Source organism: Ambystoma mexicanum, chromosome 9 (genome assembly GCF_040938575.1).
Source record: "Ambystoma mexicanum isolate Mex_15411 chromosome 9, UKY_AmexF1_1, whole genome shotgun sequence".
In the NCBI taxonomy this organism is placed as follows: Eukaryota; Metazoa; Chordata; class Amphibia; order Caudata; family Ambystomatidae; genus Ambystoma; species Ambystoma mexicanum.
This window is the reverse complement of record NC_090931.1, coordinates 1,459,336,750-1,459,352,418: the sequence shown is the minus strand read 5'-3', so window position 1 is coordinate 1,459,352,418 and position 15,669 is coordinate 1,459,336,750. Positions and strand designations below refer to the sequence as shown.

General features: G+C 44.2%; 1 protein-coding gene and 1 pseudogene across 4 annotated transcripts in view; one reads left to right on the top strand and one right to left on the bottom strand.

The window, feature by feature from the left end:
- The window catches only part of SPEG (striated muscle enriched protein kinase), a 2,620,794-nt gene that overhangs the window by 1,953,265 nt on the left and 651,860 nt on the right, over positions 1–15,669 (top strand). For all 4 annotated transcript variants that reach the window (XM_069616880.1, XM_069616879.1, XM_069616881.1 and 1 more), the window contains one exon: positions 4,783–4,825. In XM_069616880.1, coding sequence (XP_069472981.1) covers positions 4,783–4,825 — 43 coding nt within the window. The remainder of the gene's footprint in view (positions 1–4,782; positions 4,826–15,669) is intronic.
- On the bottom strand, positions 1,064–2,301 carry LOC138489549 (importin subunit alpha-1 pseudogene; annotated as a pseudogene).

Genomic DNA, 15,669 nt, shown 5'->3' with positions numbered 1-15,669 from the left:
AATCACGTCGCCACCTCCGGTCATGAATTGGCACAAACTGGCTTACACGTGCCAGTGCTCACACGTTGGATTAGGTGGCAAAAGCAGTGCTAGGCTACTTGGGAGATTTAGTCCCACAGTGATATCAGTGGCAAGAAATAACTAAATGGAACACAAAACAATCCCACTGACACACGTTAGCAGCAAGGAGAAACCCAGAAACCTAGTATGTTTTTAGCATCAGTAATTTCAATAAAACGGAGCAAAGCGCAGTGGGCAGCACATCAGGTTTAAACAAAATAAAAAAAATTCAAACTCTTGAAATTGAGGGTGGGTTTGATGAGTGAGCCAGTTGTGTTCCTGCTGGATGGTCTACTGTGGCGTTACTAAAGTTAGAGTAAAATGTATATGTGAGATGAATTATCACCAAGAGATACATCCTTCTTTCCTAGAGGTATGGCAGAAGCTCTTTCAGAGCTATTAGAGCTTCCTGGTATGGTTTGATGTGGTGCAGTGCGGCAGAAAGAATTACTGTAACTTGTTTTTCAAACAACATTCCTTTTGTGACATCTGGGCCCTTCTCTGGCAATTCCTATCCAGAACTGAATCTGACACAAAGTCTACAACTGCACAAGAAGGGTGTGGTGCATGTCACCACCTGCTTTTCAGAATGCTTGCCCATGCAGTTGATTAGAGACCTCTGTGACTTAATACACTCTGCTGTACTCTCCTCCTTTTCCATGTTAGTTTGAGTGTGGCTGCAGGCTGGAGCCTCTCAGGTCTTCTGTCTGGGCACTCCTGGGTGTTGTCTTCACTAAATAGAACCCTCTGTTTTGTTTCTCTGTGTTTACTGGCACTGTATGTCTCTTTGAAACAATGTACTTGATTATGCTACGTTTCCGCCTTACCTCTATATTCCTCTTTTTTTTTGGGAACTTTATAAGAAACTTTATTTTATTTACAATACCAACAAATGTAGACAGAATAGAAATTTCACATTGTGTGTTTACAGTTTTCAGAACTGAACAAGTAGAGACGAAAGCGCTAGAATTTCGCATTAAAATTGAGACAGACTCAAGACATACAAAGACAACAATGACAGAACGCTACTAAAAGTTAAAACCTCCAGCGTTAGTTTCTACAATCTGAAAGGCGTAGCCATCAGTGGTAATTTCTGGAGCAACACTTGCATCCTCTTCACCCCCAGCAGAGAAATATTTGTCTATCAGGTTAGAGGAAGCTTTGTACACCATCTTATTCTCATGAGACTGCGGGGCCTCTATTCTGTCCAGGCCTCCACACTCTTCAATCATGATACACAGCTTCTCAGTCTCATCAAGTTTCTCAGCAGCCAAGAAAATGTTCATAATGGCATCTCGGATGACTAGAACGATCTTGCTGTCTTTTGCAGATAAAAGGTTAATCAAGGGCTCAATAACGCCAACCTGTACAAGGTACACCACCTGGTTGATGTTACCCCCACTTATGCAGTTGGTCACGGCCCACACAGCTTCCTTTTGAGTTTTGAAGTCGCCCTTTTTCAAAATGCTCACAAGACATTGAATGTTACCATGAGCTCCAACTTGCTGGAACTGGTCCTGTCGGCCAGCAGTGATGTTGGACAGAGTACATCCAGCCTCTTTCTGGATATTATTTTTGTAATGGGAGAGTAGACTTGGGAAGACAGCCAGAGCTCCAGCTAAAAGCATGGCTTGGGTCTGTTCATATGTGCCAGTGACTATGTTGCCAATTGCTCTCAAAGACGGAGTCATAATAGCAAGGCCCCCACATGCCAGGAGCTTCACCAGTCGTGGCACTAGTCCAATTTTATCCACAACTTCTGTCAGCTCATTAGGTCCATCAGTGAGGTAAGAAACAGCCCAGCAGGTGTCTGCCAGAACCTCCTTGTCATCATGATGAAGCAACCGAACAAGAGTTGGCAGTATCTGCTGGATGGCTTCTAGAGGTGGAGCTGGATTCTTATTGAGGAAGAGGTTTGACAAAGTCCAAGTAATGTTCCTTAAGTAGCCAGACGCAAAGGTCAGGCACAGCAAGTAAAGCAAGGAGCGGATCAACTGCTCCGTATTTAATAACCAAGACCCTGTATGAAGAGCCATCACCTGCAATATTTCCTAGAGCCCACAAAGCTTGCTCACTTATGCGAGTGTGTGGTGAAGCCAAGAGGGACATGAGCACAGGAATACCACCACCTTCTACTACAGCTCGGGTCTGATCTGATGTGCCAGAAGCAATGTTCGTCAAAGCCCAGAATGCTTCAAATTGGATAGGGCTGCAGTCTGTACAACCCAAGAAGGCAACAAATGTGTCGAGATCAGGTCAATGTAGAGATCAGGAAAGCAAAGAAGGATGATCAGATGCTCAAGAGGAGGAACGTGAGCAGCTTCCCCGACGAGCCCCTCTCCCCTCTACAGGAGAAGAACCAGAACGGACAGGTTGCAGTACCATGGACGGTTGAAGAAATTGTGAAGGGTGTGAATGGCACTAACTTGGAAATCCAGCTTCAAGCTACTCAAGCTGCCAGGAAACTGCTGTCCAGAGAGAAGCAACTCCCAATTCATGGCATTATTCGTGCGGGTTTGATTCCAAAGTTTGTTGCCTACCTCTATATTCCTGTAATGGAAGGAAAGTTCCATCTGGGAAAAGTTCCCCAAAGCTCCCAATCCCCAATTTTATCATGGTGTCGAGGTACCTTTTTCTGTTGTGAGGGGTAGTCCTGGGATGTGGCGCACAGGTAGAAGGATTGACTAAGGTCTGTCCATCCCAACATCCTTCGCTAGGTCCCCCAAGCCTTATGTGTTGATGCGGCTATGGTGATTTCTCTATTAATCTTGGGTATATCCGAGATCAACACCGTTGATAGAAGCAACAAAGCGATGCATGGACGAATCCAACCTTCTGTGTAACAGTATGACAGGTAGTGGGCTTTTGCTGTTCTGTAATACCTGACCCAGTCCGGCGAACCCAGGCCTCAAGCGGCATGGTACAAATCTCCCACGGCACTCTGGCCAATTTACCAGCCAAATTGAACCATGCGCATGCAGATTGCAAACCATGGAAAACGCCTTCGGGAGCGTTATCGGAATATTTACAAAGAGGTAAATGAACTTGGGCAATATTACCATTTTAAGGAAGTGAGATTCTACCTACCTGCGAGACCGTGAAATTACTCCACCTGTCCAATTCTGCTTTGATTGGTTCGCTCACTATCTCATAGTTTAGCCTAACCAATGTCCCCCTCGATCTGGCTCGCTAGCCCAAGATACTTGACGCTATCCCATTGCCACCTAGACTGTGTCAGCCCCGGCCAGCAGCTGGTGTCACATGTCAAGGGAAAAATCTATGAATTCTGCCAGTTTATTTGTAACCCCGAGAACACTCTGGAGCTCATTTTCACTTGATCTGTAAAGTGAATGGAAGGCGTAAAAGCCTTGAGTAAAGATTTAATGTCTTCCATTCATGTCACACCTTATTTTCAAGCATTTGAATGGCAGAGAGGAGGGGCGGATCGCCACTTGCGTTTATGCAGCTCCCTTCCTCTCCACCATACAAATGTTCCAGCATCTGCACCGGCATGGATTATTATTATTATTTTTTTAAACAAAATAGTATTGATTTTATTACCAACCTTCAATTGACAAATTACACAAGGTAACAGCCCTGAACAAACAACATAAAAGTAAGCATTCATACTACACAGTTGACCAAAGTAAGAATAAAGTAATTATACAGACCGCATAACTAAGCATAAAACATAACTTAAACAATTCTCCCTCATCCTCCCTCCCCTCTCCAAACTTCCCACCCGCCCCTCCACTCCCCACACATCTGGGCAACGACTTTAGCTTTTCAAACAGTTGTTATCTTCTACACAACACCTCAATGTTGTCAAGAACTAGTCAACAGATCGTTCATGTCTCTTGCCACATTACCATGGCTAATTTGACTCATCAAATACTGTAGTCTATCAAATCATCTTGGGCCACCTTGCTCCTGACTCTACAATGTTTGCTTTAGTATGCCTCTGTGCACGGCTTAGTATTCCAGGAAGGGGAGCCAAATAATTTTTATATGAGCGTGCGACTCTAACAATGCAGCAGTGATGCTTTCTATTTCATATATTGTGTGGGCTTTATCCAGCCATTCCCTCTTTGTTGGGAGCGGATCAGATATTTGGTCACTCTTAACCTGCCCTCAACTGACATTGGGCCTCGTTACAAGTGTGGCGGTCCGGAAACAAGGGTGCCGGTAAGCTTACAGGCACCCTTGTTTCCGAATCGCCTCACTACAAGTCTGCCTGCCGGGGCTGCTGCGCTTCACAGGTCTGACCCTGCCGAACGCATCGGCCCCAGTAGGCAGAATCGTCACGGAAGCAGCAGTGCTACTGCTTCCGTCTCCCCACTCAGTGGACTCCTATGGGACTCCATGGGAATGGGGACTTACAAAATCCAGCACCTGGCTTCCTGCGCCGCCAAGACTTGTAATGTCCCGGTGGTGGCACCGGGATGTCAGGCGCTGGATTCGGTCTTACAGGGTTGGCGGCAACCTCGTAATGAAGCCCACTGTGTTTTCAGAGGGGTTCTAGATGGCCTTTGCGGTGTGGTAATAAAGGGTTCCCAACTTTGATTTCTTGTGAGAAACAATCAAGGATTTAGCTACTGGGCCAGGTGTCAGGTATCTGGTTGTGGGTTCTAATGTCCGGTTTTGTCTAATGTGGTGAGTTAGTTTCAAAGACCATCTTCATAGATATATTGACAAATGCATTTTCATTTTTTTGCTTCTAAGGCGTCCCATTGCAGAAGAAACCCTGGAGCACCCGTGGTTCAAGGTGAGCATATCCATACTATGAATGTGTGAGCATTGTGAGAAAGTGTGTGCCACCCTTTAGGATATCTCATTCACTAAGGGTAAAACAGTTTCTTTACATCATCTGTGCTGTGGACCTGCAGATAGAGCTGGTTGCCATCTGTATATTGTGGAACAGAGAGTCCCATGCCTTTGACCAGGTTGCTGTGGGACCAGCCTGTTGGGGGCACCACATTTCAAAAGTAAGAAATTGGAATGATGAGGGACAAGTGATATCATTTGAGTTGTGAACTGAGGAAGTGATTTTACCCAAGCCTATAATTCCTCTTTGCTAGTTCATGAAGTTATGTTGGATTCTCTGTAGGCTGGGTGCTCAATATAGAGAAATTCACATTGAATTGCTCAGCTCTTTGGATTACACTCGGCCCCCCCACCCCAATATCCAGAAATGTAACATCCAATGGATGCTTTGAAGGGTATTGCAATGAAAGTTAATAATTTAACAGAAATATGTATTTCCAGGTGTTACACTCTGTTAAAGTCAGCAGCAGTCAAGTCAGACCAAAATTGAGTATATGCTCCACTATGTGTTTGTGTGCTCATTATTGCCAGTGTTCATATTTTCTATCAAAATGCTAATAGGTAAGCCCAGACCTTGCACCAATATCCACGTCCTCCTGTCAAATGGCCACCAATAGTCTTGAGGCATGGGTTTACCCCCAGTGTCCAGTGGTCATCTATGCAGGCCTTGTGGTGCACATCATCACCTTTTTCCTCAGCTGTCAGGTCCTCAGATCCATGGTCGGCTCTGGTACAGGACCCTCGGTGGGTGCCTACTACTCATGTATTTTATCAGCCACAATGGCATCTCCAACCTCAGTCACAAGACTAGTGAGGACATATATTTCACAAGGTTCATGGGGCTCATGAGATTCAGTCAAATGACTGATTTACTTAAGTGCCTCAAAAGGGACGTTTTACAACTTCCAGTCACGCCACTGATGGTTTCTTCTACTCTTGTGGTTGATCAATCTACTGCACAGATGCCTCAAACAGCTACAACACTGATTGTGTCAGAGTCACCTGAGGCTCCTCCACCTTCACCTCTGGATCCTCTACCTGACAAAGGTTCAGAGATTCCAGCACAAATTGAATCTTCCACTCCTGTATCAGACATGGATAACACAGTGGATGAGGAAGACTTACTCACATCTGCTAGGTCCTTTCATGACTCTGTCGATAGAATCTCTTAATTTCTGGGTTTCTCCACTCCCACAGAAGTTGTTGCTAAAGGGGGTGTTCTGGCAGAGGATTGGCCATGCAGGCGTAAGGGCTGTCAGGCATACCTTTACAAAAAGATCTTGGCTCTAGCCACTAGGACATGGCAGAAACTGCATTCATGTCTCCCAACAAATAAAAAGATTGAGGCAGGATACAGGCAAGTTGCCGCTGACTTTACTCAATTTTCACTGCAGCCACAACTTCTCTCTTCTAATGTGGCTGCAGCGTCCCTGTATGGGAAACATTGTCGTCATCTGCTTCTTCTATTTCCTCTGCATTTCTATCAAAGGACGACAGAATCTTAGAGGCATGTGGTAGAAACACCTATGCAAATGCCTCTCTGCATCTGAAACACTCTAAAACGGATGCTTGGTGGCTGCCAACCATTGACTGTGGTATGACATTTCTGATATTTTGCCTGATCTTCTGTCACAGAAACAAAAGGCATTTAAGTCAGACCTATCAGAAGTAAAACAAGTGGTGCAGGACAACCTAGAGTCTACTCTGCATCACATAGATACCGCCAGTCTGGGGATAGTGTACTATGGTAGATAAGAGATGCACAGCAGGGATGAGGTTGAGTTTACACAGGATATATTGCAGCTGTGTTATGACTTTTAGGCGCTTCCCTTTCAGATTTATTGTTACTTTATCATGTTTATCCAAGAACAACATATGCTTAGTTCTGGGATTCAAACAATTGTTATTAAAGACGTTGGAAAAACAACAGCGTCAGTTTCATACAATGTGTTGCTCCTTGTTTTACATTGCAGTTTAAATAATATCTTAAATAATAATGACTTTTATTCCTTCTTGAATCATATCTTCTTGCTTCAAAATCATATGTGCAATCATATCTTCTTAAATCCAAATCCAGTCTTCAAATCAAATGGTCGCAAGAGAATCTCAGAATATATAGATATTTTCCTCAACCCTTTGGCACAAATTTTGGCATCATACATCAAAGACACGAAGGGTGTAATTAAACAACTGGTAAATATTACCTGTCACAAAAATTATAGATGTGTTACTTTAGATGTAACATTTCTATACACAAGTATACGACATAAGCAAGGGAGTGAAATAGTATATCACTTACTTAAGTCACAATCAATTTTGTTTTTGGAACACAATACTATGATCAAACTATGCTCACATTTACTTTAAAGCATAACATATTCCGTTTCAATGGCATCATTTATAGACAACTGCAAGGAGCAGCTATGATTGCAAAATATCAGCATATGCTAACCTATTCTTGGGACACTTCGAGCTAGAACATGTATGGGTGCACCCAGCATTTACCAAAGAAAACAAAATAGTCTACTATGGTAGATTTACTGGTGTCATTTTATTCATTTGGACTGGAGATTCTGTTTCTTTACAACATAAGCTATTTGAACAGCAACAACTACATTATATAATTGACGATGTGTCACAGCACGGAAAAGATTGTCTTTCTGGATCTAGAACTCTCTGTGATCAATAATGAAAACCAAACTACATTATATAAAAATCCATAATCTGCAATATAATTTTCCATGCAAATAGCAATCATCCACAACACATTATAAATAACATACCATATGGAGAATTCATGAGGATCGAAAAGGAATTGCAGTGAAGAAGGCGAAACAACATTTTGTAATAGCGTTACAAAGGCACTATCATTTCCAAAGCATGGACAAAAGTAAACCAAATATCCAGGAAAACATTGTTAATTTCAGATAAACCCCCACCTCAAAGAGCCAACAAGGACACAAACATCAGATTTATAACTACTTATAGTAGTGATCACAACAGAATCAGGATATTCCTTAAATATTGGAAAGTAGTGAGGGCGATACAGAATTTCATAATAGAGGTTACAAAGGCACTATTATTACCAAAGCACAGACAAAAGTGGACCAAATATCCAGGAACACATTGTTACTTACAGATAAACCCCCATTTCAAAGACTAACAAGTACACAAACATCAAATATATCACTGCTTGTAGTCGAGATCACAACAGAATCAGAAAAATCCTTAATAAATATTGGAAATGTTAGACAGTGGCAAGGACATTACACTGCTGAATAGACATGCACGAACCTTGAATACATTTACAAATTACAACACAGACTATGTAGTCTATGTAATCTTATGCACTTGCAATAAACGGTGTATAGGCAGTACTATTGGGAAACCTAAAATGTACCTGCAAGAACATATAAGGGCTATCAAAAAGAAGATATCAAATACTCGTTTGGCATTAAATTGGAAAATAGAACACACCCTGGACAGCAATGACAGTATCAAATGCCTCGGGTAGACTTTATTACAACAGAAAGAGTCCAAATTGATGCACAAAATGTATTCATGTTTTTCTGGACTTAATGAAGACAATTAACTTTGTGCATTTTTGTAAATGTCTATGTTCCATGTAATTTGTTTTGAATTGTATTAACTGGCTCATGATTGAATCGAACGTTGTATTATTTATCAGCTATCTTTTTTTGTAGCACAAAACAATATGCATTTTAAATACTGAGTAGCTTTCAAAAGTCTTACTACAAAGCAATCATGTGTAGGTCAATTCCAGTAATATACTTTCGAGTGGATTGTGTCCTCCAACGTATTCTTCATTTTAGATGTATTCCATCCAGCTTTGCTGCTCTTCGGAGATTTTTTCGGCAGATGGCGCCATGCGTCGATGTCGTCGAGTCGATGGTCCCTCGAAGGCCTCCGTCCAGGGTGACGTCATCGGGTGTATAAGTAGCACGCGCGGTGCCCGTTGTCCTCAGTTCTGTTTTTTCGCAGTTACATTGCTTGGGACATTTGGCGCGCCTCGAGTTCTGTCAAGAAATATAATATAACGAGAAGTAATATATGTCCTCGTCATTGACGCCGACCACGACCCCGAGATCGGGTTTTAAGAAATGCAAGTCGTGCGGCTCAAAAATGTCGATCACGGACCCGCACCGCGAGTGTTTGTGGTGCCTCGAGGAAGGCCACGACATGGAGGCCTGTTCGAAATGTCAGGCGATGACGGGGAAGGCCTTGCGAGAAAGGAAAGGAAAGCTACAGGTAGGTCGGAAGGATCGAAAAGCCTCTAGCGTCGAGTCGAGACCCCATGGGGAAAAATCTCCTCGACGCGAAAGGCTTCGATCTAGATCCCGAAGCGATTCTCATCGCTCGTCGTCTTCGTCGAAAAAGTCGAAGAAACAACGCCATAGGTCTCCCTCCACCTCGTTGTCAGACGAGTCTCCGAAAATGAAATACCCCACAAACCATTTGTCTACCGAAGAGTGGGAAGCATTCAGGGTCGAAATGATGGAGGTGTTTGAGAAGACGAAGCCTCGGTCTGCGCCTTCTTCGGAAGCCGGCCGGGAGCGTCATCACTCCGACACTTGCGCGCCCTCGAGCCCGGGTGATCGTAAAAGGAAGGATAGGGAACCTTCCAGGATGCCAAGCGATAAACGCTCGAGTCGAGTCGACCGCTTGAGGTCACCAACGCCGTCCGAGACCTATCACACCTCGAAGGGGAAACCTTTGAAGGCCGCCTCGACGCCCTCGAAGCAGACCCTGTCGACGACCACTATGTCATCAACGCCGTCGACGCCGAAACCCTCAGCGCCAAAGGCTCCAACCAAGCCGGGCAGCCAGAAAAAGAGAAGGAAAAAGTTAAAAAACATGTAATTCCTTCAGAGCATGGTACTACACCTCTTCCTCCTCCTCTCCCAGAGAAGGTTTTCAAGCCTCTCCCTAGGAAGGAGTTTTTCAAATCCTTGACCTCCATTTTTGAGGAACAGGAGAGGTCCGAGGAGGAAAATGTACCTTTTGGATTGGAGTATGGCACACCAAATGTCCCAGAATGCTTGATCTCAGAGGAAAGCAGAATGAGGGATTTGGTGGAGTCTTTACACAATGCAAGTGGCATTGACACCTCTCCTGAAAATGACTTCGGTAGACCAGATCCAGGAGAGCATGCCAGTCCATTTTACCGTCAGTTAATGACCAATGTGGTAGATTACTTGGGATGGGCTAGACCACCAGCCCAATTCGTCCAGGACGATTTAACAGACATATTGGACCATGGTCCCACTGAAGACCCAGTACTACCTTTTCATGTAGCCTTACAAAACAGGGTGGCCAAGAATTGGGAAACTCCGGATTCTATTCCTCTGGTAAATAATTCCCTCACATCAAAATACCGCCCAGCCAGTAGCGACCCTGGCTATCTGTCAAAACAACCAACTCCCGAGAGTTTGGTCATACAGGCAGCCACAGCTTCCAACAAACTTGCATACCCGTCTATCCCTCCAGACAGGGACGATAAGCGTGTGGATGGTTGGGCACGGAAGGTATTTTCAGCCGGGAGCATGGCATTAAAATCTGCCAACTCCACATGTGCCTTGCCAAAATATTCGTACACTCTATGGGAGTGCATCGCAATGGCGGCGGAGCACATACCAGAAGGGGAAGAAAGGGAAGGTTTCCTAGCCATCGTTAGAGATGGAAAGGAGGCCATGCAGGAATCCCTTCAATCTGGATTGGACACTGCGGAAAGTGTAAGCAGGTCCATGGGCACTAGCACGGTAATGCGCAGGTTTGCATGGTTACGGAAGTCGGGTTTTGCACCAGACGTACAGAACCGCCTCCTGAACATGCCTTTTGACGGGTCTCACCTTTTTGGCAACAAGACTGACGAGAGCCTTGAGAGGTTGCAGACCTCAAAAGCAGCGGCAATATCCTTAGGATCTGCTATTAGGCAGCCTCAGCCTTTTCGTGCGCAAAGGCAATCACGGAGGGGACGATCCTATCGTTATTACACCTCTTTAGGGAAGACGAGAGGAATGGCCAATCAAAGGGGCCAAAGAAAGGCCACTCGTGGTGGACGAGGAAAACGTGCTAAGCCAGCTCCAGCTGCAGCCCCTTTGCCATCAGCAGCTGCAACATCCGCCACAAAACCACTCTGAGGACTTGCACCACAAAACACCTGTAGGAGGCAGGCTGTCGCAGCATCTGCAAGAATGGCGAGCCATTACTTCAGATATTTGGACACTAGAAATAATAGCCCAAGGCTATTGCCTTCCTTTTCTAAAGCAACCTCAAAGCAATCCACCAGGGAGACACCAGTTGAAACTTTCAAACCCGCTCCTATAGCAGGAAGTTCTAACCCTGCTCGAGAAAGGTGCTATAGGACCAGTACCTGCAGCGGAGAGGAATAAGGGTTGGTACTCCCCATATTTTTTGATCCCCAAAAAGGAGAGAGGACTGAGACCCTTCTTGGACTTAAGAAACTTGAACAAGTTCCTTAGGAAGGAAAAGTTCAAGAAGGTCACCCTCTCTCAGATCCTTCAGGCCCTTCAACTCCAGGACTGGTTGGTGTCATTGGACCTCCAGGATACTTATTTTCATGTGCCGATTCATCTCAAACACAGAAAATACCTGGGGTTCGTAGTTGGCAACTCACACTATCAGTTTCGAGTCCTGCCATTCGGGTTGACCTCCGCCCAGAGGGTCTTCACCAAGTTAATGGTAGTGGTGGCAGCGCACCTCAGGAGAGGGGGGATTCATGTCTACCCCTACCTTGAAGATTAGTTGATCAGAGCGCGCTCTACCGAGCAAGCACTGGATCATCTGAAAGTCACCTGCCACTTCCTCCACAAACTGGGCTTCTCCCTCAATTTAAAGAAGTCTCAAATGACACCTTCCCAACAGCTTCAGTACATAGGAGATGTATTGGACACATCCTTGGGAAAGAGCTCACCTCCCAAGATGAGGGCTCAAGACATTCTTCAGATGGTTTCCAAATTCCAAAATGTCCAAAATCTCCAGGCTTATGACTTTTTAAGGTTGCTCGGCCTCATGGCATTCTGCATCTTTCTGGTGCCAGAGGCACGCTTGAGGATGAGATCCCTTCAATGGGCCCTAAAGACTCAATGGTCCCAGTTCTCGGGTCAAATGATGGATCTTCTTCAGATTCCGAACAAGGTCAGCAAGACCTTCTTTGGTGGACCTGTGCAGAGAACATCCTAAAGAGAGAATCTTTTTGGCAACCATGGCCAGAGATCACAGTAGTGACGGACGCCTCACTCCTGGGATGGGGAGCACATGCCAACGATTTGACAATAAACGGTTGTTGGTCTCCATCGGAGTCCAAACTACATATCAACCTTTTGGAGCTCAGGGCAATCAGACTAGCGCTAAAGGCCTTCCTGCCATCTGTCAGGGGAAAGAATGTCCTGATAATGACGGACAACACAGTGGCCATGCACTACCTAAACAAAAGAGGAGGTGTGGGGTCACTACCCCTGTGCAGAGAGGCAATGCAGCTCTGGTATTGGGCGATTTACATTTTTCACTAGTAGTAACATTTTAGAGCAATGAAATGGAGGCTTTAACGTGAAAGCATCATGATGTCTCCACATAATGAACATACGTCACAATACTGGCAGCATGATGAAATAATCTGTTAGCCTATTTATTCAAGTATTCAAGTCAGAGATTCAACAATTATAGCTGTATCACTTACAACAATCTATAACCTATGTGCACGTCTGTTTTAAAACAACATTACATATTTCTTTAATCAGAAATACTTTACTTTTAACAACATGGAGGCCGCAATGTGGTGGCATCATCACGTCCCCATGCAAGGTGTCTACATTGAAAATGCCACTGTAATTCAATGCCATTTTGTAATGGTACACATGGCAAAATCGGGTGTAAAGATGTCGGCCATTTAAATTACTTCCTTGGGTAAGAATTTTGGAAAGACAATGTCACCAAAGCTGCATTTCTATTAAATGTGCGTGCTTATTTTAACAAAGCATAGCCTCCTTGATAAATTGATACAATTAAATTTGAAATATTTAGTATCAATTGCTGATAGATATACAAAAACTAAATAGTATGAATCGAATACAAAATTCCTAAATTCTTTCAGGAATACTATTCCACAAAATAGGAATCAGTATATTCAGGAATACTAGGATCACTTATTACCACCATAAGGGCAATTTCTTTGTACTTTTACATCAATTTTAAATGCAGACTTTCAATAAATTCTTAATACTAAGATCATTACAGTATGCATACCATTTTGACATTGTGGAGATTTTTTCCTCTTGATGAGCCACAAGAAAGTGGTGAAACAGGAGTTGGGGATATAGTTGTAGAGGATATGATTGTACATATGATTTGAAGGCATGATTTGGATTTAAGAAAATATGCACCCTCATTACAAGTTTGCAGGTAAGCCGCCGGTATGACCGGCGGATCACCGGCAACCTTGCCTTACCATTTCCTCCGCCCGATATCCCGGTGATTCCGGGATATTATGGGTTGCGGCAGAATGTTAAGTTCCCATTCCCATGGTGTCCATTAGGACTCCATGGTTATGGGATCACTGAAGCACCGGCACCATTAACAATGCTTCAGTGAAATGTCTGCCGGTAGTTCACTGCGACTATCGGCAGACTCAGAGTAAGCCATTCCCGGAACAATGTCGGATCGTCTTACTCGTAATGACTCCAATGATTTGACATATGATTTTGAAGTGAGAAGATATGATCCAAGAAGGAATACAATTCATATAACCATAAAACCATTGAACTAAGTGCAACAGTTATTTAATATATGATTTAAAATGCAATGCATAACAACAAGCAACTAGATGTATAACATTGGTGCAATTGTTTTCCAAGGTCTTTAAAACATCAGTTTTCGCAGGATTTGCCAGACCTTGTTTTAGATCTGACATTTGATGCCACCGACTTGTTCCACTCCTCTACACATGAGGAACTAACCAAAAAGAAAACCTCAATTACAGTGACATAATTGGCTGATATAACAAAACCTCAGAATAAGTCTTCATAACAGTCTCGCTCCAGGCAGGACTCAAGATCCAAGACCTTTGGAGGCTACAGAGGCTATCAGGACAGGCATGCACGCCATCCTGGTAAGGTCTCCTAGCATGCACTGTTGCAAGAAATCTTGGGCGTGACTAAGGATTTTATGTGCCCCCTCCTCTCCAGCTTCCCCAGAACTCAAAATAAAATGAGGTTTGCGTCTAGGCTCACCAAACACCAGTTGGGGGCAGACTATTCCATCATATTCATGCCTGGCACCTCAATTTTTCAGACGCTGAATCATGTCTTTCATTGCAAGGGGTTTTCAGCTTATGCTACCTTTGTGCTCCATCTGCTCCTCCTCTAATTCAAATAGGGTCCCCAGGTCTTCTATTGCAAATAATGAAGCTTGTTCAAATGAACGCAGCGGAGGGAGTCCTTGTTCCAGAATGGGGTCAGAGTAATTTTTTCGTGCATTTTCTCAGTACCCAAGGAAACAAATGCTAGCCTATGGGTAGTGAAGGACCTTTCTTTCTTGAACATTTTCTTTCCACTACAAGAATTCAAGATGGTGATGCCAGCCCAGATCGCTCAATCTTTAAGTGTAGCAGATATATGCTTGGTGGACCTAAAGGATGATTACTTACATGTGCCGATTTGGAGGTCAAATCACAGATTCCTCAACTTCTGAGTAATGAATTAGCATTTTCAATACACTGCCCTTCCTTTCAACCTCGGTTAAGCTCCACAAGTGTTCAGAAAGCTTATGAATGCAGTAGTAGGAATGCCCCTACTGAGGGATCTCCATATCTATCCCGATCTGAACGACTGGTTCTTGAGCAGCTCCTCCACAGAAGATGTGTCCAGGACTCTTCAGAGAGTTGGGCTTCTCCATCAACCTCCCCAAGTGGGAACTTTGTCCAACTCAGATGCTGACGTTTAGAGGCCTCAGATAGGACACAAGATCTGCTAGAGTATTTCAAACTAAAGAAAGGATAAGAGACATTTGCTCAGCAGCTTCCCACTTCCTGGCTAAATGGAGCATGTCTGCATGGTGGTTTCAGAGGATTCTGGTCCTTCAGGCATCCTACATTCTTGTAGTACCTTTTGCAGACTCAAGATGAGGCACATTCAATTTCACCTTGCTCAGAATTGCTCACAAGACACAGGCAATCAAAAGGACATTATTACCATCCCTCTGCATCTGAGACCTGACCTGCAGTGGTGGCAGAATATTCAGAATCTGATAGTGGGGGCTCCTTGGAGACTCCCACCCCCCTCAGCAGTGATGACCCCCATTGTATCTCTAAAGGGATTGGGTGCTACATTAGAGGAACTTTATGTCCACAGGCTTTGTTCGGGAGAGGATCTAGAGTCTGACATCAACATTTTGGAACTGAGGGCCATCTTCGAAGCAGTCAAGTCTTTTCTCCCATGCATTCAAGACAAGGTTGTGCTTGTTCGGCTGGATAGCGCAACCTCTATGTTCTATGTGAAAAAACAAGGAGGGACCAGATACCCAGATCTTTGTACCTTCACAGTACAATTTTGGGAATGGGCCATTTCCCAAGAAAGCCATCTTTCTGATAGCATCCCATCACCCAGGGGATTAAAACACTGAAGCCAACAGGCTAAGCAGACTGAATTTAGGGAATCACAAATAGGATCTGTGAGGAACCTGAGGGTCTCCTCACTTCTCTTCCCCCTGTATCCTCCTCTCGGATGGTCAGGAAAAGGCCATCGCTCT